Source organism: Dermacentor variabilis, chromosome 8 (genome assembly GCF_050947875.1).
Source record: "Dermacentor variabilis isolate Ectoservices chromosome 8, ASM5094787v1, whole genome shotgun sequence".
NCBI lineage: Eukaryota > Metazoa > Arthropoda > Arachnida > Ixodida > Ixodidae > Dermacentor > Dermacentor variabilis.
The window spans coordinates 9,155,049-9,180,303 of record NC_134575.1 but is presented as its reverse complement, the minus strand read 5'-3'; the positions used below and the strand labels follow the sequence as shown (position 1 = coordinate 9,180,303).

At 43.2% G+C, this 25,255-nt stretch overlaps 2 protein-coding genes and 1 non-coding gene across 6 annotated transcripts in view; 2 read left to right on the top strand and 1 right to left on the bottom strand.

The window, feature by feature from the left end:
- iPLA2-VIA (calcium-independent phospholipase A2 VIA) overlaps positions 1-25,255 on the top strand; it is a 41,767-nt gene that overhangs the window by 9,737 nt on the left and 6,775 nt on the right. For 3 of the 4 annotated variants that reach the window (XM_075701080.1, XM_075701078.1, XM_075701079.1), the window contains exons 6-15: positions 71-249; positions 1,855-1,951; positions 3,976-4,158; positions 6,046-6,090; positions 14,896-15,148; positions 16,628-16,876; positions 17,760-17,910; positions 17,987-18,120; positions 20,115-20,269; positions 24,020-24,190. In XM_075701080.1, coding sequence (XP_075557195.1) covers positions 71-249; positions 1,855-1,951; positions 3,976-4,158; positions 6,046-6,090; positions 14,896-15,148; positions 16,628-16,876; positions 17,760-17,910; positions 17,987-18,120; positions 20,115-20,269; positions 24,020-24,190 — 1,617 coding nt within the window. The remainder of the gene's footprint in view (positions 1-70; positions 250-1,854; positions 1,952-3,975; positions 4,159-6,045; positions 6,091-14,895; positions 15,149-16,627; positions 16,877-17,759; positions 17,911-17,986; positions 18,121-20,114; positions 20,270-24,019; positions 24,191-25,255) is intronic. The other variant, XM_075701081.1, reaches the window with a different exon arrangement.
- Positions 13,131-13,205, top strand: TRNAS-GGA (transfer RNA serine (anticodon GGA)). The gene has a single exon. It is a non-coding gene; the product is annotated as a tRNA-Ser (tRNA).
- The window catches only part of Pms2 (mismatch repair endonuclease PMS2), a 72,156-nt gene continuing 63,650 nt past the window's right edge, over positions 16,750-25,255 (bottom strand). The window contains exon 23 of the mRNA XM_075701075.1: positions 16,750-16,863. The gene's annotated coding sequence lies outside the window, so the exon portion shown is untranslated. The remainder of the gene's footprint in view (positions 16,864-25,255) is intronic.

The window sequence follows — 25,255 nt, the reverse complement described above, 5'->3', positions numbered from 1 at the left end:
GGGCGTGGGCTAGCAGGTCTGAACTAACTGTCATGTCAGCGTTAGTGCTGATGCAGTGGACACTGTGCAGGCACTGGGCTCCAGGCCTGCCCCAGTTGCTGTCATCAACCAGGTCAACAATGATGGCTACACCCCTCTCCAGCTGGCATGTCTCACAGACAAGCCAGAGTGTGTCCGTGAGCTACTTAAAGAGGGAGCAGATGTCAACTCTGCATCTGTTAACCTGGCGGATCGAAACAACAGCACCTGGTAGGTGGGCTGACAGGGCACCAAGGTACTGTATTTACTAAAAGGTGAACATTTGGCAGATGTATGCTTGGTTGGAGTTTTCATGGCTCTGTATTTACTTATGTAAGGCCAACCTTCACGTAAAGCAAACCCTCAAGTAAGTTGAAGGGAAAAAAAACAGTCACAAAGGACAACGGACAAGAAGAGATGTTCACACCACAACGACTGGACTATCAACTGAGCTTTATTAGAAACGGTGTAGTTCCAGCAAGGCCAGCTGGTTGGTCACGACAGATGTTATATCTTGTCTTTTCAATGCTCTGTGATTAGTGCTACTGCTGTTGCGCATGCTCTGCTGGCCTTGCTGGGACTATGCCATTTCTAATAAAGCTCACTTGAAAATCCAGTCGTTGTGGTGTGAACATTTCTTCTCGTCTGTTGTCTTTTTTGACTGGGGTTTTTTTCCTTCATCTAGGTACCAACTGGCTCAGATGTTAACCCTTCCTCAAGTAAGGCCCGCCCTAATGCAAGACATGCACCCCCACTTTGGAGTGCGAAAAATGTTTCAGTAAGCGTCACGCTTACTGCATGGTGGTTAATTTCTGCAAGCTGCTAATAGATGGCACAAGTTACTGCCATGCTGATAATATATTTATTGTCGTCATCACAATATTCCGCCAGATCAGGCAGTATAGATCAAGCACACTTCAACACTATTGGGCGTGCTGCAGAATGCTTAGCTGCATTGTGCTTTCGGGCGCTTCAAGAGGGCATCATTGCAAGAAGTGTGCACCTGGATAATTTGGCCTTGTTGAGCGTGTCGTTTCAAGTTATGGGGGTTGAGGCTCTCCCGTAGGCATGCAATTACTTTGCATACTGGTGAGCACTTGCAAACTGGCGAGATGCACAAGCACCGATAGAATCTTGTCTAGTCATCAAACAATTGATTACTACAAATTTCCCACTCACATTGTTTTGCCGACAGATTCACACCACTCCATTTGAATGTGGGCGCTCACATGGCATGCCTTGCTTTCACTGTAGCTGCGCTTTCCTGGGGCCTTATTCTGTAACAATTTGCCTAATTTTTCGTTTTTCTGGTCCTTCCCGATTGGTTTAGATGTGGCTGCACCGCCTGGTGAGCATGTCCTTTGACCATCTCGTAGGCCAACATTCAGATAGCTCAGACGTCCTTTCTGGTACCATGACATAACTGAATCAAGGTTTTGCTGTAAATCACACAGATGTTTCTTGTGTGCTATACAAAAAAAAGGGGGGGGGGGGTATTAGTGCACTACTTGTCAAAAGTATATGGGCCACCTTAAATGTGACCGCCAGGCTGACCACAGGCTGTTTAAGGGAGTTCCTTTGGTATGCCGTAAGCTCTAATGCCCTGATAAATGAAAAGTACTCTCATACTCACCACCTAAGGACGTGAAGTGTGAAGAGTGCCACAAGAACAGCACTACGCAGCTGAATAGCATACAAGGTAAAGGCACGAAACAGCCTGTCTACTTTTGACAAGAGCTGTAGCTCCATCCATAGCCGTGTGGAGTGTATAGGACCCTGCATATCTTAAACAGCAGCTGTGGTTACTCACCTGTATGTCTCCACTTGCTGTTTCAGCCTAGGAAGAGACAACGTTGAGCAGAATGTCCACAACTTCCAGATTGAGGACATGAAGCATGGTGGCACTCCGCTCCACTGGGCCAAAACCACACAGGTAGTGTGCACCATTTATGCCATAATATGCACATGGTTTGTTCCATCACTGGGGCATGTCATGCAGTACCAGCGATGGCACCTAATGGGCACAGCTTAGGTAAGCTGACGGATGACTAGTACACTGCGGAAGGGTGCCATCATATCTGAAGGCTAATCAGTGAGTTCGTGGCTTCGTGCAGCAGCATTTGCTTGTGTTTCTTAGATTGACAAGAATTGATGCTTACAAACCAACTTGGCGATGCAGGGGAACCAGTGTAGAAGCATATCTTTCTTATTGGACCAGCTTTGGGTGTTCCTTTACATACTTGTGAAATCCATATAGGTAAAATTGGAAAACAGCAACAAGTAGTATGGACAAGCGATATTGTTAAAGGAACGCTAAAGTGAGCTGCTTCTGCTATGTGCTGTAGACCGCACAACATTGCCTTTGTTGTGGAAATGCCAACGGGAAAGAGTGATGCGCATGGGCATATATGTGTGAATTGAGACCGATGTGCGCGGAGGAACTGGCACTGAAAGCCTGGTTGGCTTGATAGCATACCACAGATCACCATGTTGGCTGCAGTTTGTAACTCATGCAGCGGCAACACTCTTAAGAAGTCTGATGACCCTGGCAGCAGCCTAGTCATTCACAGCTTGAATGCCGAAATGCCCATCCTCAGCCATAGGGAACTACACACTTGTAATTTCACAAAATTCTTACAAATGGCAAGAAATAATCAAAGCCGATTCTAGACAACGTATGATTTGAACAATTTAAACAATATCAGCACCATTGAAAGAACCCATCCAGCCAAATGCAAATGAGGCTATTGGTCTGCCGCCGTACGAGTGTCACATGGTGGCTGCCAGCACATGATATACAGGAATCCTTTTAGCATGTTCTAGAGCTGCCAGAGTAGCGGAAGCATGGTGCAGAGAAAATACAACTGCATGCACCATAGTAATTGACTGCACAATGCAGTGCCAAATTTGTGTTCTGTTATCAAATTTTTACCATAAGCATATGACGGGAGCGGGGAACCTTACTTTAGTTAACCATCTCATGTATTTATTTGTTCAAATTAGTGAGCGTTTTTCTCTATTTTAAATGTTTGCCGCTATGGCGGGACTCAAGATTCATTACAAGTTATCCTTGAATTCAAATTACGGGAGTTGGGATTATTGGGATTCAACAATATTTGGTAAGCACGAGAGAGTGAAATGCAGCAGCTTTCATTTTTTCCTCTTCTTCTTCTTTCTGGTTCAGTCCACTCTTTATTTTCTGGATGCCTATAAATCTAAGTGTTTGTGTAAACCTGGTTTGCAGAAATTAAAGCATAGTTGTATGGTTATTGAAGTATATCATTCTGCTATAGCTAAGAGACAGGGGGGTCAAAAAGTAAAAAAAAAAATGCTGCAGGAAATAATCCTTAACTGAAAGAAAGAAGTGTCAGAATTGCAAACACTCATTTCGTTAAGCTGCTCTAGATTTGGAGTATTCTGTCTTAAAAGCACGTTTTTTCTCCCATAAAGCTGCTCCAAGTTTGGTATATACTGACCTAAGAATTACCTTTTCCCACCCATTAACCTGCTCTGAATTTAAAACTTTCTGTGCTATAAAGTGCCCGAAAAGCTGTTCTAGCATTCTTATACTTGTCATCAATGTACTCATAGTGGAAAAAGAAGTCCAAGAAGCTGCACATATTAAAATATCAGCTATTGCATAAAATAAGCAAGAAATCACATAGTGCATGTTGCGTGTATCTGAGCCCAACAGAGAACATACCATTCTTGCACAAATCTAGGTGCCCACTAATATACCAACTCATGGCCCAGTTGCGCGAATAATGCATGGACACATGCATGGACACATGCATGGACACATGCGCTCACAAGAAAGCTAGGGGACCTAAAAGAAGGCATAGGTAGACATTCCAGCTTGTGTTTGGCCGTGGCAACATGTGCAGTCGGCATACATGTTGTCTGCAACAGCCATGTGGCTGCCACAACTGCGTGTGCATAGCTTCACACTTTATGCAGTGCCTGGAGACCATGATCGATCTCGGCTGTGATCTGGATGCCAAGAACTTCCAGGGGAACACTGCCCTGCACATCATGGTTGCCAGAGGTCGGCTAAGCTGCGTCATCAGCCTGCTCAGCCACGGTGCCAATGTCAACGCTATCGGGAGTGATGGTGACTCGCCTCTGCATGTAGCCGTGAGGGTGCGTGCTGCCTGCTTCCTGTCCAATTCATCTCACTAATTAGTAGAACACTAAAGTAAAAAGCTATTTGAGCTGTATTAGTAAATTAGTTTTCTACAATGCTAAAAAGAAAAGCCATTCTTAGCATGAACAGGCGGCTTGATGAGCCAGAAAAGATGTGAAAACAATAGAGGCGACGACACCTTGAAATTCCTGCCCCATCTCGCCATGACATCCTAAATTTTGACGGGGTCTTTTTGGGCCTACTTAATTTTTATCAATAAAGATTGACTGCATGCATTGCATGCATGCACTGAGCCACAATCGCCCAAATGTGAAAAAATACCTTGGAATTTGTGAAGTCACGCATGTCAGTGCTGTGGTTTTGGCACGAAATTCACATAAACTCTGACCTTCATTTAGTCTTCTAATAATCAACCTACTACTGTGAAATTAATGAAAATAAAATTGTGAAAGGATGCATTATCAATCTAAACTGATTTAGTGTTTCTACTTAGTATCCCTTTTTATGATGTTTACACTTAGTGAACATGCTTTCCTCTAACAGACAAATTAATGTACAATAAAAAGACAAAAGAGGAGCTATAGTGTGCCATGTAATATACCTCTAATGTACTGCTCTGATACAGCAGTCATGGATCACAAAATATGTTGTAAGGAAACTGGGGTGTGGCCCAGATATAGATAACTTTCATAAAGAACATCTTTTCTTATATGTATAGACCTAAATTTATGGATATGGTGCCTGCACAACAATATACAGTATTTCACGCACAAAGTTATGAACAATTGTTTGCCCAATGGAAAGAATCTTCCCAACAATGACAGGCTACTAAATTTGTCGTGCCAACAGTTGGAAAAGCATCACATCCCTTAGTCAACGAAAATGGATGCAGCTTTGAATATTGATGTGTTAAAAAAACGCAGTTCTTCCAGTTCTGCTTCTATATGGCAGACATGAGATGTGGCACATACAAATAGAGGTGTGGAACATACAGTGCGCATACAACGAGAATACTTCAAACAGTGCAAAAAGACGGGACACGATTAGACAACATGTGTTGTCTAATCTTGTTCCATCTTCTTACACTGTTTCCAATTATTCTCTTAGATGTGTACCAATAAGCTTAGTTTTCAACCCTTCAGTGATGTGTACTTGTGTTGTGTAAATCTTCATCTTCTGTTCACCAGCACCTCTCCTGTGTGTTTTGTGATGCGCCTCCCATGTGGAGCATAGTATTGTGACAAAATTTGTACAACAGAAAATCTAACACACAATAGCACCACATGCTTGGCTGCACATAGTGGGTTGATAGCTGGCATACTTTGAGTGTGCAGTAATAATGGGGGCAGAATGGTTAAGGCAGTAGATCCGGTTTCTAGAAAAAAATTGTTATGTATAATTTCTATGTGTTGGATGTTAATCGTACAACTTGTTGAATCAAATTGTTCCAAAGGGAAGTGCAATTCTATTACAAATTTTCTACAGAAAACAGATTTTATGTCTCAAAGCAGTTACTTGTAAGTATGCTGTAGTTGAGTTGAGTTGAGTTGAGTTGTTGTAGGCTACTGGTGGGATTAGCCTTGCAGTTGCTGCCGGCAATTGCTGCACCGTAGCGACGTAAGTATGCTGTACTGTAGTACTATGTACTTCCATCATGTGTTTCACCGTGATCGTCTGATGTATCAGTGTAATACAAAGTGTTATATTGATGGTAATTCTCATCTTATACCTAATGTGTTGTATGGTATGAAATGCTACATTTACTGTCTTATTACAATGGTGACATTTATCTTAAACCTGCCCTGTGACACCGTAGAAAGGCTGTGTTTGAGAGAGCGTGAACAGGCGCGACGCAACATCTGTTCTCATCTCTTCGGCCTTAGGTGGCGGTCCCCAACCATGAAAACTGGTCTATATTTCTCGAGCAGGTGAGTCAGGTGCATGTGACCGGTGTCGTAGTTAGGCATGCCTTGTTGCTGGCATGCACTAGTCATGCACCAGCACCAATAACATTTCATCATGCATGGTGCTATAGCATGCACCACCATTCCTTGCTTCTAATTTGTTGATGAAAAACTCTCAGAAAAAGGTTTGCAGTTGCTCTTCCAATGATGTCTGCTCTGTTGTTCGTGGTCTGTTAGAAGTGGTTTGTTCTGGGCGATCCAAACAAGGCATGTATACAGGAAGATGGAGACGAAGTGATCAAATAAGAGAGAGAGAGAGAAGTTTAATGTTATGAAATGCTGAGAAGTCGGCCTGAGGTATATTCCTCTAGCCAGCTACTCGGCATTGGGGGAAGGGGAAGAGGGAAAGAAAGAGGGAAGAGGTGCATGATGGGTGACGATGACGATAGAAGGAAGGAGTAGAACATATCGCAAGCAATTTGGCATGCTCAAAGTCTGCAATCCAAGCCCGTTGTTTTTAAAAAGTTCAGTAATGCCTGAATGGCCTTGAAACTCGATTGAGGATCTGGCCAAGGGCCTAAAATAATGTCCTCCGACAACGGTGCGCTGTCGAGACACGTAAGGTCGTTGTCCAACCTTTCACGCTCTTCCACGTACTTAGGGCAGTCACAAAGCACATGACCTATATTCTCAGTCACATTGCACACCTCACAGTGTGGAGACACGGTGCGTCGCATGAGGTGCACGTATCCGCGCGTAAATGCTACCCCCAGCCTTAGTCAAGGGAACAAGGGAGTCAATCGAACAAGGGATGTAGGGGTGTGTGAATATACTAAGTTGACTCTATTTTTGAATCGAATAGTAATCATTGTTCATAGTAATACTTTTGAGACAGCTTTAGAATATCTTAAACCATCAACTGAGGGCAATCAAACGTACAGTTGGAACAAAGGTACAATAAATTTAATCTGGGTGGCTGTAGTAGACACAAGATGCAAGAACATCACTCAGGGAGTTGACTTTTTCAGCTAAACTCCTATCACTTGCACTTATCTATGAGTCCTGAGTATGTGCACCAGCTGCCTATTCGTTCGTTCATGATGCTTTATTTGTACTATTAAACAACGCTTCATCATTTGCAGTGCAGTGATATAAGCTTGCTGTTATAATGCAGTGATTGGGGCTTGTTGGTAAGACATCATGAGGCTTATAGTGTGTGAAAAGACAAGGATGAAAGGAAGACGTGACACACACAGGCGCTAACTTGCAACAATCATTATTTCAAGCAAAGGACCCATACATATGTACAACTTTTTCGCATACATCATCATACATGCACTGTTTGCAAAAAATACTTTACACACCGTTGCGCAGGTAAGCTAACTCTTTGTGGGAAAGGGCAATTGATGGTTTTGACACACAGTTATCCCCAAGCCTATCAATCATTTCTGCTTCGATAATTTCGCGAGTTAATCTTCCTTGGGCTCTTCCCACAATGGAGCAGTCTCTGAATGCTGGAGCACACGTCAAGTGATCACCATCATCCACCCCGGCAACAGTGCATTTGCAATTCCTGCAGTGAGCGTCAAAGAACCCACCCCACTTTTCTGCTACATTATACCGGTGTCCCTTTAAATGCTTGCCGAGGCACCTTCCGCCTTGCCCCACATAATTTTTCCCACACTTTAAAGGAAGGTTGTAAACAACTGTTCCCGCACATTCAACAAACGGTTCCTGGCGAACAGTGCATGTATGATAATGTATGCGAAAAAGTTGTATATATGTATATACAACTTTGCTTGAAATAAAGATTGTTGCAAGTTAGCGCCTATGTGTGTAACGTCTTCCTTTCGTCCTTGTCTTTTCACACGCTATAAGCCTCATGACTTGCCGTTATGCTTGCATGCCCCAGCTGCATATGCATCCTGCGGGAGCACGAATGATGTTGGCAACACTGTGAAGCTGCTGCTCCCTGACGGCAGAAGAAAAGAATAAAAGGCACCTCTGCAGCTTTTGTTGTGTTCTGCATAATTGCATGGTGCTCAATGCATCCTTGAACCATGCTACATATCACTCGCTAACCTTGTGAATATACCAGGATGTGAACATTGCTTTATATTAACGGTGGAAGCAGCTGTTCATTACTCAATAACTATTAGAAAAGTATTTGATAATCAGTTCAATTCACTTCTGGCACAATTCTATTCTTATCTGATTCAGTATCAAAAATACCTATCCACACACCCCTAAAGGGATGTCCTTGGGTCCAATGTTCCTGCAGTTGCAACAAAAGCAGTTGCTGCCCTGACAAAAATATTGGACCCAGCGGCATCCTTTGTTCAACCACTTCTGACTGTTGTGGGTAGAGTGCATTGACTAGACATTGCAGCTGAAGGCACATTGAAAGTCTTTACTGTGATGTGCCAATGGTGGTGGCAACGCTATTGGCGCATTGATGTGGAGCCATCAGTGCTAAGCATTGTAGCATTTGCATCATCATTTGTCAACTCCAATCCTCGACTCGCTCCTAAAATGAAATGGGAGCGGCAGGGTGACATGCAACACTAAACCTGGTCCCTCAGAAAGATACATTCCAGCTTGTAACTTAACATTTTGCATTATTTTTGAGTAAAATAAATCATACTCTGTTTTATACTTAGCATTCAATGCTGTGGAAGCTGCACAAGAACTTCAGTCATCAAAATGTGTCACTTTGCACTTTTTGTGGTAAAGTGGTTTCTGGACCGAAAGTGTTGTTTGGCAGCTTGCCTGAACGACTCCTTTTCCTTCATTCTTTTTTTTTAAGACTTGAAGTTTTGCCTCACGTGAATTTCCTTCAGCATCTTTTTAGCATCATTTTAGATTCGCAAGATTGCACGCAATACTGCGAAGCAAGTGCATCTATCAGCGAGTCTGTGCTTAGCTGCATGCCAACAGCGTCTGCGTGATGCTACCGCAACAGGCTGCGAAATAAAAATTCGAAAAGGGAAATAATGAAAAGCAAATAGAGCCTGGTTTCAATGTCTGTGGGCCTTGGAAGCTTGTGGTAGAAAAAGAGAGCTGCCAACAGTGATAAAACGGTTTCTGTGGTCTGCTCCCACTGCAATTATAGTTATGTTAGGTGCATTTGTAGAAATTACCTCAGGCTTGGGGTAGGGACACCTGAACTCAATGCCCAGCATATACTTATTCACTATTCAATGCTGCCCTGGCAACTGTAGGCAATCCGATGCCATTTAGAAGCTTTTCTGACAGATGCTAGCCACTGGCCCATCTAGTAGCAACTGTCCTCTTCGTTTGCACCCATGACTGTCATATAACAAAACACGTTGCGAGGCTGGTTGGTGATGCATTATTATTTCCTAGCTTAAGTAATCCAGCGCTACTTTTTTAGCCAGGACAAAGAAAGACATGACAGGATGAGCGCTTCCTGTTTTGTCTATGTGTGTCCTCGTTTAAGAAAGTAGCATTGGATTATTTTCTTGAGAAAGGAAAAATACTGTCATGTAATTTCATGCAACTTTGATGTGGCTTTAACCACCAGCTCATACTGTTTTTCACCCTGTATGCTTGAGATACGTGCATTTAGACTAGCCACCTTTAGGAATGAGTGTAAATTGTCGCATTTTTAGATCTAGTGATCTTCCTTTCTTAACGTAATATACTTCTTCATGCTACGACAGATAACCCTGTCACATCAGGCATAACAGGTGGAAGCACCACGTCATAAATGTTTGCTTCTCTCTCTATAATGTGTTTTTTGCCACATGACAATTTTTTTGAGTATGGCTGCTTAAGGTATTCGTGTCAAAGGTCGTGCATAGGTTACCATTATTCGGGTTTTTAGTGTTGTTCTGCAGTGATGTGCTCAAGAGCTGCCATTTGGCTGCTCTCGTGACAGAAGCAACTGGCGCTTGTGATTTTTTTTTCATTCAAATGGGTTCCTGAAAGGAGTTACTAGAGCATATTATTTGGGGGACAATCTTCACCATAAGAAAAAAAAAGCAACAGTGTGTGAAGTCCTCTCAAGTAGATATGTGCAACCACTGCAGAAAAACACACCTGTTGCACATACGCGACACCCAGTCGGACAACCTCCAGTGCCCAGAGTCATTAAATGTTGCAAAGTGAGACTGTGAATGTCACCACATTTGGCTTTTTAGCTGTGGCTGTATGTTGAGCCTGAACTGACAATCAAAACATTAAATTCCAAGGTTTGCGAGGAATGGACAACGAGTCTAAGATTTGAATAATAGGGGAAGCAAGAAATTGGTTGCTTGTACACACTGCATGGCTGCAACAGGTTAAGAAAATACCAGGTCATTGACCTTTCTTGCAATAATGCCACATAGTTATAACAATGGCCAGTGAATGTGGGCTACTGCGGTCCTCAGGAACTGCTTTTTTATAACTTGCGGCTTTCATTTTCGCGCGACCTTGGTCAGGTCGTTAAGGGCAACAAGAAGGCTCGTCAAAAGGCCGAGCCTCCAAAGGTGAGAAACCGAAGGCCTTGACGTAAGTACAGGCATCTCATTCCTGGCCTTTTGAAGGTGTATGTAAGGAACTTGCATACAATGAAGAAGTTTTGGTAGTGATCCTGAACAAGACCTTGAAAAAATTTTTGTGACCTCCATTGACGACCAACCAGCATTGTAATATAGGCAAAAATTGTTTTCAGCTGGCTATGTAGTGGCAATCCAGCTGTGTGGTAAAATGCGTAATGTTACTAACGTCACATTTGCTCCAAGAACCAAGTGACAGTACTGATGAATCAAAAATATGGAATCGGGACAGGTCCGAACACAAAATATGTTTGAAAAGTTGTTTTCTCTGCTCACAGTCAGTGCAGTGACAGCTTTTATTTACAGCACATCCTGCTTGCCGCCGTGAATTCGCCAATAAAGTCACAACAACAGTTTGTTGTGCACTGCTGACAGTATTGCTCTTCACTCGCTTACTCTTGAAGTGGTTTCAAAAGACTAACATTGGATGCTCAGAGTTAACTGTAGCCAGCTGAGTTTGCTAGGCTTTTAAAAACAATCTATCTTTGATGTTGTGTGTGAGATATGTTACATTGAGTATGATATATGCATATGTTGCATATATTCTAGATAAAATATTCACATTGCCTTTGTTACAGCCAAGAGGATGACATTAGAAATAACATGCAATTCCCATGGTTGTCCTAAGGTAGGGCAGCCATTTACTGAAATAGCACTTGATTTGCAGAATTATCGTCAGCGCTGTGCACAACTGCTTGTTGTGTACACAAACAGTTTTTGCCTGCCTACATGCTTTGCTGCAATGCTTTTGGCTCATGTGGGCAAGTTTCTTGTGTCTCCACATGAAACCCCAGGAGCCTTCACCAAGGAGCTTGAAAATCTTAAACCGATCAGTGCTATCATGTCCTTTATGTACAAGCTGTGCTCAGATTTAACGAATCATCACTTCCTGTGTTGTCAGTACAGTGATAGATAGCATTGAGCTAAGCATTTCTAACAGTAAGCTGTGACGGGGGATATCTTGTACATCTACTCCACATCCAAAAACTAGTTGTGGACATGGCTGCACGTATTGATTTTGAACATGATGAATTACGCCCAAAATATTGCTGGAGTTGAAGCGTTCATGTAAAATTCATTTATTAAATTTGTATCTTTGCTGGTTTGTGTTGTGAACAGTGAGAATCTGCTACAAAACTCCAGGCAGCCTCTGCAAATGGACTGTTTGCCCAATACAGATTCTGTTCTAAAAAGGGCACAGTTCCACCTCTGCTAAAACCAAAGTGCCAAATTAATCTGGTTCCTCTCCAACATCTGCAGAGACATAATCCCAGACCATTGACGAAATGCTAAAAGCAATTTCTTGCTTATTTGCTTTTTGAAACTTGAACTCATCTCCTGACAACAAGTTTAATAAGCTTTATGTTAATTTAGATTAACAATAATAAAGAAAAAAGGTTGGTTGGACAAAGTGCTATTTGTATATGCTGCACTCATAGTAATAGGCCTAGATGCATTTATTACAAGGTCTTCTTTTCAGTCATTCCTGCCCCACATGTTGTAAGAGTGCAACCACCTTACCGTTAATATTGTAACTACTGTATTAGCATGAATAGTTTGACGTAGTAGTTCTGTGGAAACCTGCAAGGTGGAGAGAAATAATGAATAAAGGGAAAATGAGACATCCACCCGTTCGTAGCAACTGCTACAAAGGAAACCCATACGGGTTCCTCGAAAGAAAAGCCTCATAGTTGACGAAAAATTCGTCCTGGTCCGGGACTCGAACCCGGGACCACCGCCTTTCCGGGGCAGCCGCTCTACCATCTGAGCTAACCAGGCGGCTAGCAGAAGGCAGGGCGAAGTCAAATTTGTCAACAACACGAAGCAAAGGCAAGAGTTTGACGTAGTAGTTCTGTGGAAACCCGCAAGGTGGAGAGAAGTAATGAATAAAGGGAAAATGAGACATCCGCCCGTTCGTAGCAACTGCTACAAAGGAAACCCATACGGTTTCCTCGAAAAAAAAGCCTCATAGTTGAAGAAAAATTCGTCCTGTTCCGGAACTCGAACTCGGGACCACCGCCTTTCCGGGGCAGCCGCTCTACTATCTGAGCTAACCAGGCGGCTAGAAGATGGCAGGGCGAAGTCGAATTTGTCGACAACACGAAGCAAAGGCAAGAGTTTGGCGTAGTAGTTCTCGTGTTTCCGTAGAGCTACTACGTCAAACTCTTGCCTTTGCTTCGTGTTGTCGACAAATTTGACTTCGCCCTGCCATCTGCTAGCCGCCTGGTTAGCTCAGATGGTAGAGCGGCTGCCCCGGAAAGGCGGTGTTCCCGAGTTCGAGTCCCGGACCAGGATGAATTTTTATTCAACTATGAGGCTTTTCTTTCGAGGAACCTGTATGGGTTTCCTTTGTAGCAGTTGCTACGAACGGGCGGATGTCTCATTTTCCCTTTATTCATTACTTCTCTCCACCTTGCGGGTTTCCACAGAACTACTACGTCAAACTCTTGCCTTTGCTTCGTGTTGTTGACAAATTTGACTTCGCCCTGCCTTCTGCTAGCCGCCTGGTTAGCTCAGATGGTAGAGCGGCTGCCCCGGAAAGGCGGTGGTCCCGGGTTCGAGTCCCGGACCAGGACGAATTTTTCGTCAACTATGAGGCTTTTCTTTCGAGGAACCCGTATGGGTTTCCTTTGTAGCAGTTGCTACGAACAGGTGGATGTCTCATTTTCCCTTTATTCATTATTTCTCTCCACCTTGCAGGTTTCCACAGAACTACTACGTCAAACTATTCATGCTAATACAGTAGTTACAATATTAACGGTAAGGTGGTTGCACTCTTACAACATGCGGGGCAGGAATGACTGAAAAGAAGACCTTGTAATAAATGCATCTAGGCCTATTACTATCAGTGCAGCATATACAAATAGCACTTTGTCCAACCAACCTTCTTTCTTTATTATTGTTAATCTAAATTAACATAAAGCTTATTAAACTTGTTGTCAGGAGATGAGTTCAAGTTTCAAAAAGCAAATAAGCAAGAAATTGCTTTTAGCATTTCGTCAATGGTCTGGGATTATGTCTCTGCAGATGTTGGAGAGGAACCAGATTAATTTGGCACTTTGGTTTTAGCAGAGGTGGAACTGTGCTCTTTTTAGAACAGAATCTGTATTGGGCAAACAGTCCATTTGCAGAGGCTGCCTGGAGTTTTGTAGCAGATTCTCACTGTTCACAACACAAACCAGCAAAGATACAAATTTAATGAATGAATTTTACATGAACGCTTCAACTCCAGCAATATTTTGGGCGTAATTCATCATGTTCAAAATCAATACGTGCAGCCATGTCCACAACTAGTTTTTGGATGTGGAGTAGATGTACAAAATATCCCCCGTCACAAATATCCCTCGTGTTTCCGTAGAGCTACTACGTCAAACTCTTGCCTTTGCTTCGTGTTGTCGACAAATTTGACTTCGCCCTGCCATCTGCTAGCCGCCTGGTTAGCTCAGATGGTAGAGCGGCTGCCCCGGAAAGGCGGTGTTCCCGAGTTCGAGTCCCGGACCAGGATGAATTTTTGTTCAACTATGAGGCTTTTCTTTCGAGGAACCCGTGTGGGTTTCCTTTGTAGCAGTTGCTACGAACGGGTGGATGTCTCATTTTCCCCTTATTAATAGCATGAATAGTGTAACTATACTTTTAATTAGGAGGTCCCGATACAGTCTTTGACTATGGGACCTCCTTCTGCATACTAAATACTTGTGATGTGACCCAAATTGTAATAATAAATTCTGATTCTGATTTTGAATCAAACAAAGTACTACTAGTAATTTATTTTTATGTTTACTGTTCTGCACTTGTTCTTGCTTACACAAAATGTACCCACTTCCCTCTCTATTGCCTTTGGCCCCTGAGGTAGCTAATGTAAATAAATAAGATACCTTTCATGAGAAAGCTTGTGGTAATATTTATCACAGTAGGTGCCACAGGATCATGCAGTGCCTTCAGCTTAGTACTGCTGCAGTAGCTGCCCTAGAAGACTTGGATGCGAGAAGGGAGTTTAAATGAGATACCTTTCATGAGAAAGCTGGTGGTAATATTTATCACAGTAGGTGCCACAGGATCATGCAGTGCCTTCAGCTTAGTACTGCTGCAGTGGCTGCCCTAGAAGACTTGGATGCGAGAAGGGAGTTCAAATGGCTTGCACTTTCTCAAGGACACTGAAGGAGGATTGACAGTTTCCTAAACTTGGCAGAAAACACAGACAAACAAAACGAAGAGTCCTAGAAAAGAAAGCATCAACCTGACAGGAGCTCACCCTCCGTGCACGCAGAGCGACGTGTCGCTGATACACGCACTGATCGTGTTTGGGGCGGACGTGAACCAGCGGAATCAGAAGGGCGAGACGGCACGACACCTAGCATCTGTGTCAAAACTGGGCAAAAAGGATGCTGTGCTGTACACACTGCATGCAGTCGGGGCACAGCGCTGCGAGCAAGATCGCAGCTGCTGTGATGGCTGCAATCCCACGGGCACCTTCGACGGTGCCCCGCCCGACAAGCCAGACTTCCTGCGGACAGCTCGCTGTGAGTGGCACTTTCCTGGTTCTGTTTGTGTACAGGTTGTTTCAGAAAATGCGTTCAAATTTCCTTAATCAACAGTAGAAACTAAATTACTATCTTTATTAAACCAATTTAAGGATTGCATAGAAACTAATTTTTTGGACCAATAGCCTATGCGGCTAGTGCCTAGTCCAGTACAGAAAATAGTTATAGCTCAACCACGTACATGTTTGCTCATCAAGAACAGTGTACCTTAAGGTGCATTGAACATTGTGATATAGGGAAGATGATTTTCTCAGATTGATATTACCACAGTGGCACAGATATAAAATGCAGCAATTAGACAAGTACTACAACATAAAAATTAGAGTAACCTTATAGTGAAATATGTCCTAATGAGAAACTTCATTCATGGCCTTGTACTTGAATACGTACGTGACACTTGTGGCATTTCGGTTTCCGATATTGGCTGCAATTTATCACTCTGCAGAAATTGCTGCATGAACTTTTTGCAACTTTGGAAACAGTTATGAACAGAATTAAACATTTTTTTTCATTCTGGTTCAGTGAAAAGCTTTTTTTTATGGTTAAACTCCAGAGTGAGAAAGTAAGGGTTCAAACCAGCTTGAACTGGTTGTGCTTGGTTAGCCCAAGTTGATAGTTGCAGCATGGGGAGGCTTGCTAGAAAGTTTAGGCTGAGGTAGTGGATATTTTGTCGTCTCTTTCAGATTAACAGAACATTAATGGATGCAATGTTTGCCATTCCACAGTACGTGCCTGACAAAAAATCACCAGTGACAATGCATTCATTTCGCAGTGCTCATAAGCATGTGGCATAGGTCTTTATGTTGAATGGCAGCCAAGTTTGCTGCAAATTGGATGAACATGGCATTAGGTGCTGCTACCAACTGAGCTTGCTTTGAGGCAACATAAAAGCAAAAGCAAGGTCTTTATGACTGCCTTAAGGAAACCATTTTTAAAAATTTTTGTTAAACAGAAGTTTCAATGCAAGAACAATCTGGCTGTTAACATGCTTGTATTATCTTTATACTCTACAATCGAGGCACATACCTACAAGCCAAATACAGCCGTACCTTGATATACAAACACAGATGTAACCAATTACTGTATGTAAAGAAGTAAATCTAAAGTTAGTGAAATTTTCTTTAGTCAATATCAGCTTATGTGCTTATAACAAATATCGGATATAATGAAGGTATTTTCGTGTTGTATATGCGACTTAATTATAATGAGGTTTGACTGCGAGGTGTATAGGAACAGTATGTGTCTGACTGAAAGTTCATATTTACTAGCTGTTGTAGTACAGCTTTCCAATTTTTTATATTTTGTAGGTGACATAGACCGTGCATTTGCACACAGGTCTTTGTGCCTCGCACTGCACCTAGTGTTTGCGGTCGCCAGACTGAGTCACTGAAGTCTTATTGCACTTGTCTATTATCGTTTGAGGCCCGACAAACCAATGTACCTCCTCTTGTGCCGCAGTGTACGACGAGTTGATGGGAGCGTCAATTGTGCGAGAGGCGGTGCAGCGACGACTGCAGGAACGGCGTGAGGGACGACCACAGCCGCGCAGTCGCGTGCTATGTCTGGATGGAGGTGGCATCCGTGGCCTCATCATCATCCAGATGCTGGTTGCTCTGGAGGCCATCATTGGGCAGCCAATACTGGACTGCTTTGACTGGGTGGCCGGCACCAGCACGGGAGGAGTCCTGGCACTTCTGTTGGCACGGGGTAAATGGAAACTGCACTCTTTACATCGCCTGTCATGATGTTGGTGTTGTCTTTCTTGGCCCAAGTACGCCCAATAAAGATTTAAGTTCGTAATGCACACTTTCGGGAGCGTTTGCTTATTCACTATCACCATAATGTGACAGTACTATTGTATGTACTGTTTCTTGAACTGCTACTGTTTCCCGGTGATTCAGTAGAACGATTGGAAGTTTTCAATGTTGGCTTCACATAATTATGCGTAATAATATGTGCATTTGAGCTGCAAAGCTGGTAGTATACGGATATAATTGAAACATTTCAAAAAACACATTTTTCTCGCATGGCAACTGAAAGGTCAGGCTATAATTGTTTGCCATGACAATTACAGTATGTGTGGCTGTTATAGCAACGTGGAATTACTGCAGCATCAAATTCCAGCCGGCCTGTTAGGACATTGTAAAATGACCTTACTGCATTCCTAGACCTAGGCCTTCAGTCACTTTCATAGTAAACATTGCCGGGAAAACTGACACAAGTTTTACTCATTGATTTTCATGCAACATAAGTGAATACAAAGACAATGACAACAACACAGTGTGTTATTTGTGCTGTCATTTTTGTACATATTTGTCTAACATGTACATCAATTATGTATTAGCATAATTGGGTCGCAAAATGTGGCCCACCTATTGCCAACATATGGCTGGCAGAGAAAATCACTTCGTAGTGCAAACATGAGTGAGACAAGGACAAAGGAGGAAAGACAACACAAGTCTTGCCTCCTCTGTCCCCATCTCAAGTTTGTGCGATTGCTCCGACATGATTTACCAACAAGCCCAAGCTGGCTGGTGAAAATCACTTCTTGTACAACATTTTACTGATTTCATTTGTGTGTCCTTTGCAGGCAAAACACCCCGTCAGTGCCTTCAGCTCTACTTTAGCCTTAAAGATAAGGTGTTCACGGGTACACGACCGCATGATGCCGACTCTTTAGAAAAATTTCTCCAGCGTGAGCTGGGCGAGGACACCGTGATGACAGACATCAAGCACCCCAAGTGAGTGCAATGCAGTGGCCCAGTGTGTGGACATGCCAGGTTAACAGAGGTTGTTTGTGTGGATGGATGCCAACAGGTTGATGATCACTGGCGTGCTTGCGGACCGACATCCGGCAGCGCTGCACCTCTTCCGCAACTATGATTCACCAAAGAAGATCCTTGGAGTTGCAGAGGACGAGTCTGAGTTTCCGTCATGCACGCCGCCAAATGGTGCGTCCCATTCTGTGCCTCATTCTGTGCCGAGCTTCGTGTGTTAATATCAGGCAGAGGACAGCTGTTGTACTGACTGATGTCCATCAGGCCTCTGCCACTGTACAGTTAAGCTCAAGCCTCGAGTAGATTTCCCACACATTTTGCAGCGTAGGTGCTGGCTGGTATTGGCCACTGTTGGAACTCAATGAATTTTATTGATCTTTATCAACCATAAGGATACTCGCAGTGACTCAGTGATCCCAACCAGCACCCATGCCAAAAATTAATAGGAAATTTCTTGTAATTCACCTTTACATCCGAAAAAAAATAAACAGGGAATGAATGCAGCCACCTTATGTCTCATTCTAATTATGATAAAGCTGGGAAAAAGGACAGCTTTTCGAAGACAGTATCAAAACAAAACTGATGCTGGCTACTTCGCTGTTCAAACAATATGGCAGCTGAGCAGATTGCTTGGAAACTTGGAGGGAAGGTCACTTGCGCACAAGAAACCACAGTCATACTTTGTTATGTGCTTGATATAAGCTATGAGTTGTTTTTCATAGATTCACATATGCAAAGTCTTAAAATACGACAATATTGTTACAGGGTTAAAAACAGTCAGACGTATATTTACAAGATATTTACAATTGCAGCAGCTGACAACATCTGACAATAAAGGGAAAATGAGACATCCACCCAAACGTAGCTAAGTGGTACAAGGAAACCCATACAGGTTCCTTGAAAAAGGAACCCGTCCTGGACCAGGACGAATTTTTCTTCAATGGCGAAGCTTTTCTTTCGAGGAACCCATATACATCTCCTTTGTAGAACTTAGCTATGTTTGGGTGGATGTCTCAGTTTCCCTTTATTAATATGTACTTTTATTTGCTTTTTCTTGTTAACGCAAGGTGCCGTCAAGTCGCAGAGATGTCTTCCAAATGCATTGCGTTACTTGGACTCTCAGCTATCTTTAGCGGACAAGATGGATTGTCTTTAATGCTGGTGAAAACAGAAACACACCCATAGACTGCTACACCCCACCGTGTCATGTCCTGAGCTGCACTTGATGTGGGTGACAGCAATGCTGGTTGGTGGCTCAGCCTTACAAGAGACAACACCTACCAAAATTTTGTATCATAAAACAAATGTATTAAATGTGCTACGTTTTGCAGTAAAAGCAAAAAGAAACACCTCTGGCAGTGCAGTTACATGACATGTTTTGTCAAGCCTTATCGAGTCTTGAAAATTAATCCAGAAAAATTGGTACTAGTATGTTCAGGAAAATGCGTTAACTACACATAAATCTGTGCTGCACTTGCTTCGAAATTGGGATGCAAGTGAATGCAGTTGAACCTCAATATAATGAGCACTGATATGGCAAATTATAGAATATAAAGAAGCAAATATAAGCTATTTCTCGCTGATACTAGCATATAATGAATTATGCTTATAAGGTATATTAATTATAATTATGAAGGTATTTTTCTTGTTGGATAAGACTTTGTTATAACAAGGTTGGACTGTGTGTTTAAAATTGTTGTGTTTGTTTAATCTCCTTGTTTTCTTCTTGCTGTCTTTTCTTCTTTTACATCAAAAAATGTACTAATTCTGAGCAAGTAATCATTCAGTTAGGGTGGCCAATATGATGTGTTAGAAAATGGATTTTAAGGCTCGTGGTCTCCATTAGGTCAGTTGTAAGATTGATTGCTTACTGCACTTTTTCAAGTTTGACTTCAGTTGCTCCTCCTTTTCCACTTATAAAATGACAGTTCTGTATGTATTCATGCCTTCATAGGCTGCTTTTTGGGGGTAAAATTTCAACATCAATATGCTGTGCCGATTTATACACACAGATCTCGTTAGAACGATGTTGCATAACTCAACGTGGTACTGGAATGAGCAGCTTCCTCAATACTTTGAGCCAACTTCTCAAACATACAGGGGCAGCACATAGTGCACTAAACACAGACAATGAACCATTCACTGTAGCGGCACGTATTCCCCAACAGAGCAGCTGGTGTGGAGGGCGGCACGAGCGTCGGGGGCAGCGCCCACCTATTTCCGGCCATTTGGGCGCTTTCTCGACGGTGGGCTCATCTCCAACAACCCGACCTTGGACGCCATGACGGAAATCTGCGAGTACAACGAGGCCCTCAAGGCGACGGTGGGTCACTAGTGCTACTTGTGATCACCTTCAATGTCTAAACTGTGTGCATACATTTTCGAATCGGTTGTCCATTGCTATGAATTACTAAGGAAACTACAATTCATCGCTTTATCTGTAGTTTTACGTACTTCTGTGAGTCTTTTCTCACCTGGAAAGATGTGCACACTGAACACACAACTGTAATTTCAAGCAAGGTGGCAAGAGAGACAGCATTTCTGCTGAAAAGTCACGTAAGCAACAATGCTTAAAGAAGCCAGTTTTATTGTACATCTTTTGTTTCACTTGCGCAGGAAATAAAAAAAGTCCATGGAAGTATTATTGTGAAGCCATTCAGTCTATACAGGATATGATTGCACAAAATTGAAGAAGAGCTTATTTTAAATTGGCCTCAAAATTGATTGATAAAAATAAAGCCATGCACCATGATGCCTGATTAAAATTGCATTAAATTGTAGTGCTTAGCTTTCAAAATCTAATAGTAAAGTGCAAACAGAAAACAGATACCCACAGGAACATTCTGGAGCTGTAAATCTGCAGACACCCAGTAGTTCTGATTTTTGCTATTTCTCCTTCGGTTCAGAATTTAAAACAGGATACCTTGAAATGGGCCGGGAACCAATTCTTGTCAAAGTCAAGAAATGCATATGAAGTTAAAATACACTATTTCAGAAATACTTTGCTGCAAAAGATACATCAAGTGCATTTGTCAGAAGTGCAGTTATTGACAGTCAAAGGTCACCTATGATCCCCTTCATAGTGCTCCCGCTCCTTCTTCACTGCCTTTCACTGCAAGAGCTATGGCAGAGTGGCGTGTGCCCACAACGCTCTGTCTACTGAGTGTCTCCATGGCATAATACAGTTTTAGTTTGATCTTTGATGTTCACGGAGATGCCACTACTTACGGTTTTGGCACCTACGACATGCCAAACTTGAAGGCTATCCCTCAACTTCTGGTGGAGTTCCTGTGGCGTCTCATACCTTTGCTGTACTACACTAAATAGCTATGCATGACTTTCTAGCACTGAGTGACAAGTAGCACATTTCCTTTCGCACTTATGTCTGTGGCAATCACATAATTTCCAAGAGTTGAACAAAACATTGTCTTTATATTCACTCACAACAAGCTTCGACCATGATGGCGACACAGCCTGAAGGTGTGCAACTCGGGATGCAAGCGACCTCTTCCAGTCGGTTGTTGGTGCTTGAACAAGCTCGCTGCCCACCTGGAGCCACGTCCCCCACAGAGACCACTCAAAACATGTGGTTGTTCTTAGCGAGTGGACTCGCTGCAGTATCTACGTTACATAGCAGACACAGCTAGTGTGTTTCCTATATGCACGACAGGACTGGAGAGAGCGCTCGCGCTCATGTGCTCCAGTCTGGCCGTGCTGCAGACCTGCTTTGTCCTGCATCTGCTTGACTGATAGATAGTAGCCACATCCAAATTGCGCATTTAGAAGCACTGTCATTAGCTCAATATTGATACATGCATATTGCATGTTTCTTGTGGACAATGCCCGCGGGCGCCCCAACGAAGATGACGAACGCTCGCTGGCTCTCGAGCTGTCGGCTGAACTGGCCAGCGCTGCAGTTATCCTTTGTAAATAGTAGTCTCCGGTTCTTAATCCTTTGGTCGCATAACAATATGAAGCTATGTATGTCACCGATATGCAGTGAGCACAGTTCCTACGTAGGCAGCCGCGGCCATTAGCTCAATATTGATACATGCATATTGCATGTTTCTTGTGGACAATGCCCGCGGGCGCCTCAACGAAGATGACGAACGCTCGCTGGCTCTCGAGCTGTCGGCTGAACTGGCCAGCGCTGCAGTTATCCTTTGTAAATAGTAGTCTCCGGTTCTTAATCCTTTGGTCGCATAACAATATGAAGCTATGTATGTCACCGATATGCAGTGAGCACAGTTCCTACGTAGGCGGCCGCGGCCGAGCGAGAGCACATGATAGTCAGCTTGTTCCAGAAGTATGTCATATTTATCGAAATTTGAAACACTGATTCCCGTTTACTTCAGCCTGTTTTGTAAACTGCATCAATAAATATACACAGCAACAGCAAGAAGAAGTGCACTAATCCAAACGCCATTTTGATCTATGTCAGCTATCGGCCAATCATCATCATCAGCCTGGTTACGCCCACTGCAGGGCAAAGGCCTCTCCCATACTTCTCCAACAACCCCGGTCATGTACTCATTGTGGCCATGTCGTCCCTGCAAACTTCTTAATCTCATCCGCCCACCTAACTTTCTGCCGCTCCCTACTACGCTTCCCTTCTCTTGGAATCCAGTCCGTAACCCTTAATGACCATCGGTTATCTTCCCTCCTCATTACATGTCCTGCCCATGCCCCCCATTTCTTCTTCTTGATTTCAACTAAGATGTCATTAACTTGCGTTTGTTCCCTCACCCAATCTGCTCTTTTCTTATCCCTTAATGTTACGCTCATCATTCTTCTTTCCATAGCTCGTTGCGTCGTCCTCAATTTAAGTAGAACCCTTTTCGTAAGCCTCCAGGTTTCTGCCCCGTAGGTGAGTACTGGTAAGACACAGCTATTATACACTTTTCTCTTGAGGGATAATGGCAACCTGCTGTTGATGATCTGAGAATGCCTGCCAAACGCACCCCAGCCCATTCTTATTCTTCTGGTTATTTCCGTCTCATGATCTGGATCCGCCGTCACTACCTGCCCTAAGTAGATGTATTCCCTTACCACTTCCAGTGCCTCGCTACCTATTGTAAATTGCTGTTCTCTTCCGAGACTGTTAAACATTACTTTAGTTTTCTGCAGATTAATTTTTACAGCCACTCTTCTGCTTTGCCTCCAGGTCAGTGAGCATGCATTGCAATTGGTCCCCTGAGTTACTAAGCAAGGCAATATCATCAGCGAATTACAATGGCAGCGCTCTATGAGAATCTGCCCGCTGACGCCAGGGGGCAGCCACCGGCAGCCCTTGAAAGGGTGAGGAGAAGGCCTCTTTTGAAAACAGTGTTTGAGGAAAAGGCGACTTTGTGATCTGCTTGTGTGAGCCCCACGCACCATGCAGGAGCGCAAATTTGGCTGAGATACTCATAGCAGCGTATGCTATCCACAGAATGTGTTTTTTCACCACACCAAAAGGGGTGACTCAGGGCCCCTTTAACATGAGGCGAGAGCAACAAAACATTTTTCATATCTCGCACTACTGTGCAACTTAACAGGCCTATTTAAGAGCAACTGCTAGGTTGGCCTTAAGCACCTCAAATATCTTGTGGCATGTGTCAAATGAACTGTTACATACCAACATCAAAAAGCCTGATTGTTGTCTCAGTTTCCTGTCAAGTCTATATACATGGCATCATTAAGACCTTACCAAGTGAAACAAAGCACCTTTGATTAAGTTATCATGCAGAAAGGTGCTCTGCAAGCTTACTCGTTTCCCTTGGCTGCAGATAACAATGCTTCACAAATTGCCACAGTAGGGCGAGTGTGGTCAGGTTGGGTCAACAGTGGGCACTTGAAGAAGCTGCCACACACGACCCTTGATGGCCTACTCTGTGGGGAGATAATCTATGACAAGCTTGTGGACTTTTGTTTAATTCCAGTCAGCTTCTGTCACAACATATTTGTCCTAGAGAAAGTGTACTGTATGTACTCTGCTATAGATGAGCATTACACTGAATATGCTGAGTACTGAATGTTTGAGAGCCATAGTCATATTTCTTTCTAAGGTTTTTCTGTTTGCCAACCCAACCAGGGCCAGGCGAACAAGGTGCGACCCTTGGGTGTCATCGTGTCGCTGGGCACTGGCAAAGTACCTGTGGTGCCAGTGACGGTCATTGACATGCTCCACATGGGCACAGGCATCCTGGGTGCTGCCAAGATGGCCTTCGGAGCTAAGGCACTCGGACAGCTCATCATCGACCAGGTGACAGGCGTATAGCTTTGTTCTCGTGAGGTTGATGTTTTGGACAGCCTCTTATGGTTAGCAACCATTGAACCACCTCAATTTCTCCCAATTTTCTTCTGCACCAGTAGACCAATTTGGTCAAGCTCGTTCCTTTCCAAAGAAGTTACATAGGTGGCTTATTACTTACAGCGCGTACTTCAAACACGGACAAAGAAGAGAGACGATGCATTCGCACTACATAAAAAGGAAAAATGTTTTTTAGAAGTATCTAACCATTAAAAATACCCTATTATCTTGTTTTACCACTCTTCTGTCTTGTTTCGCTTTTGATTGAGGGAATGTATGGTGTGTGGGTGCGCCAGTTTTTCTATTTATATGACTGTTCAAAAGCAATAAACTTTTAGTCATGAGTCAGCACTCATGTATCGTCTCTCTTCTTTGTCCGTGTTTGAAGTACGCACTGTAAGTAATATTGCAGGTGTACCGACTCGCCCAGCTAGCTACCGTACTTAGGTGCCACCTTCTTTGGTCTGCGAGAAAGTGCATGAATACCTTAAGACACACAATGAGCACTTTGAATACATTGTACAGTGCAATGTCGTCTGTACAGTGCAGGTTGCCAAGATCTCCCTTTATAATCAGCCCCAATCTGACATTTTGAATTTCCTTATTTGCATGCTTCTCTGCTGTCCTATGCACTGATCTAGCCTGCTCTAATTATGGCATACTTGCCAATGTGTGAACTTCAAAATTTATAAAATCCCATGAAAATGACACTGAGGGGGCAGGAAGGGAATAGCACGCACTTTTTCAAAGCTTGCACTGAGCAGGTGCTTTTGCCAGGGATACATAAAGACTTTATTAATGAGGATTTACCTTTAGGTGCAGTATACAAACATCAACAAATTTGGCACAGCAAGTACTGAAAAGCAACACAGTGCTTTTTGATTAGAGTGACTTTCTCAGCAACTTGTCTGCATAAACTTGCTCAAAGCAAGTATACCCCTCTTGTGTCCTTTCACCATAAGAAGGCTTCCAACAAAAGGTTGTGAGAATAAATAGTGAAACATTTTCACAAGCAGA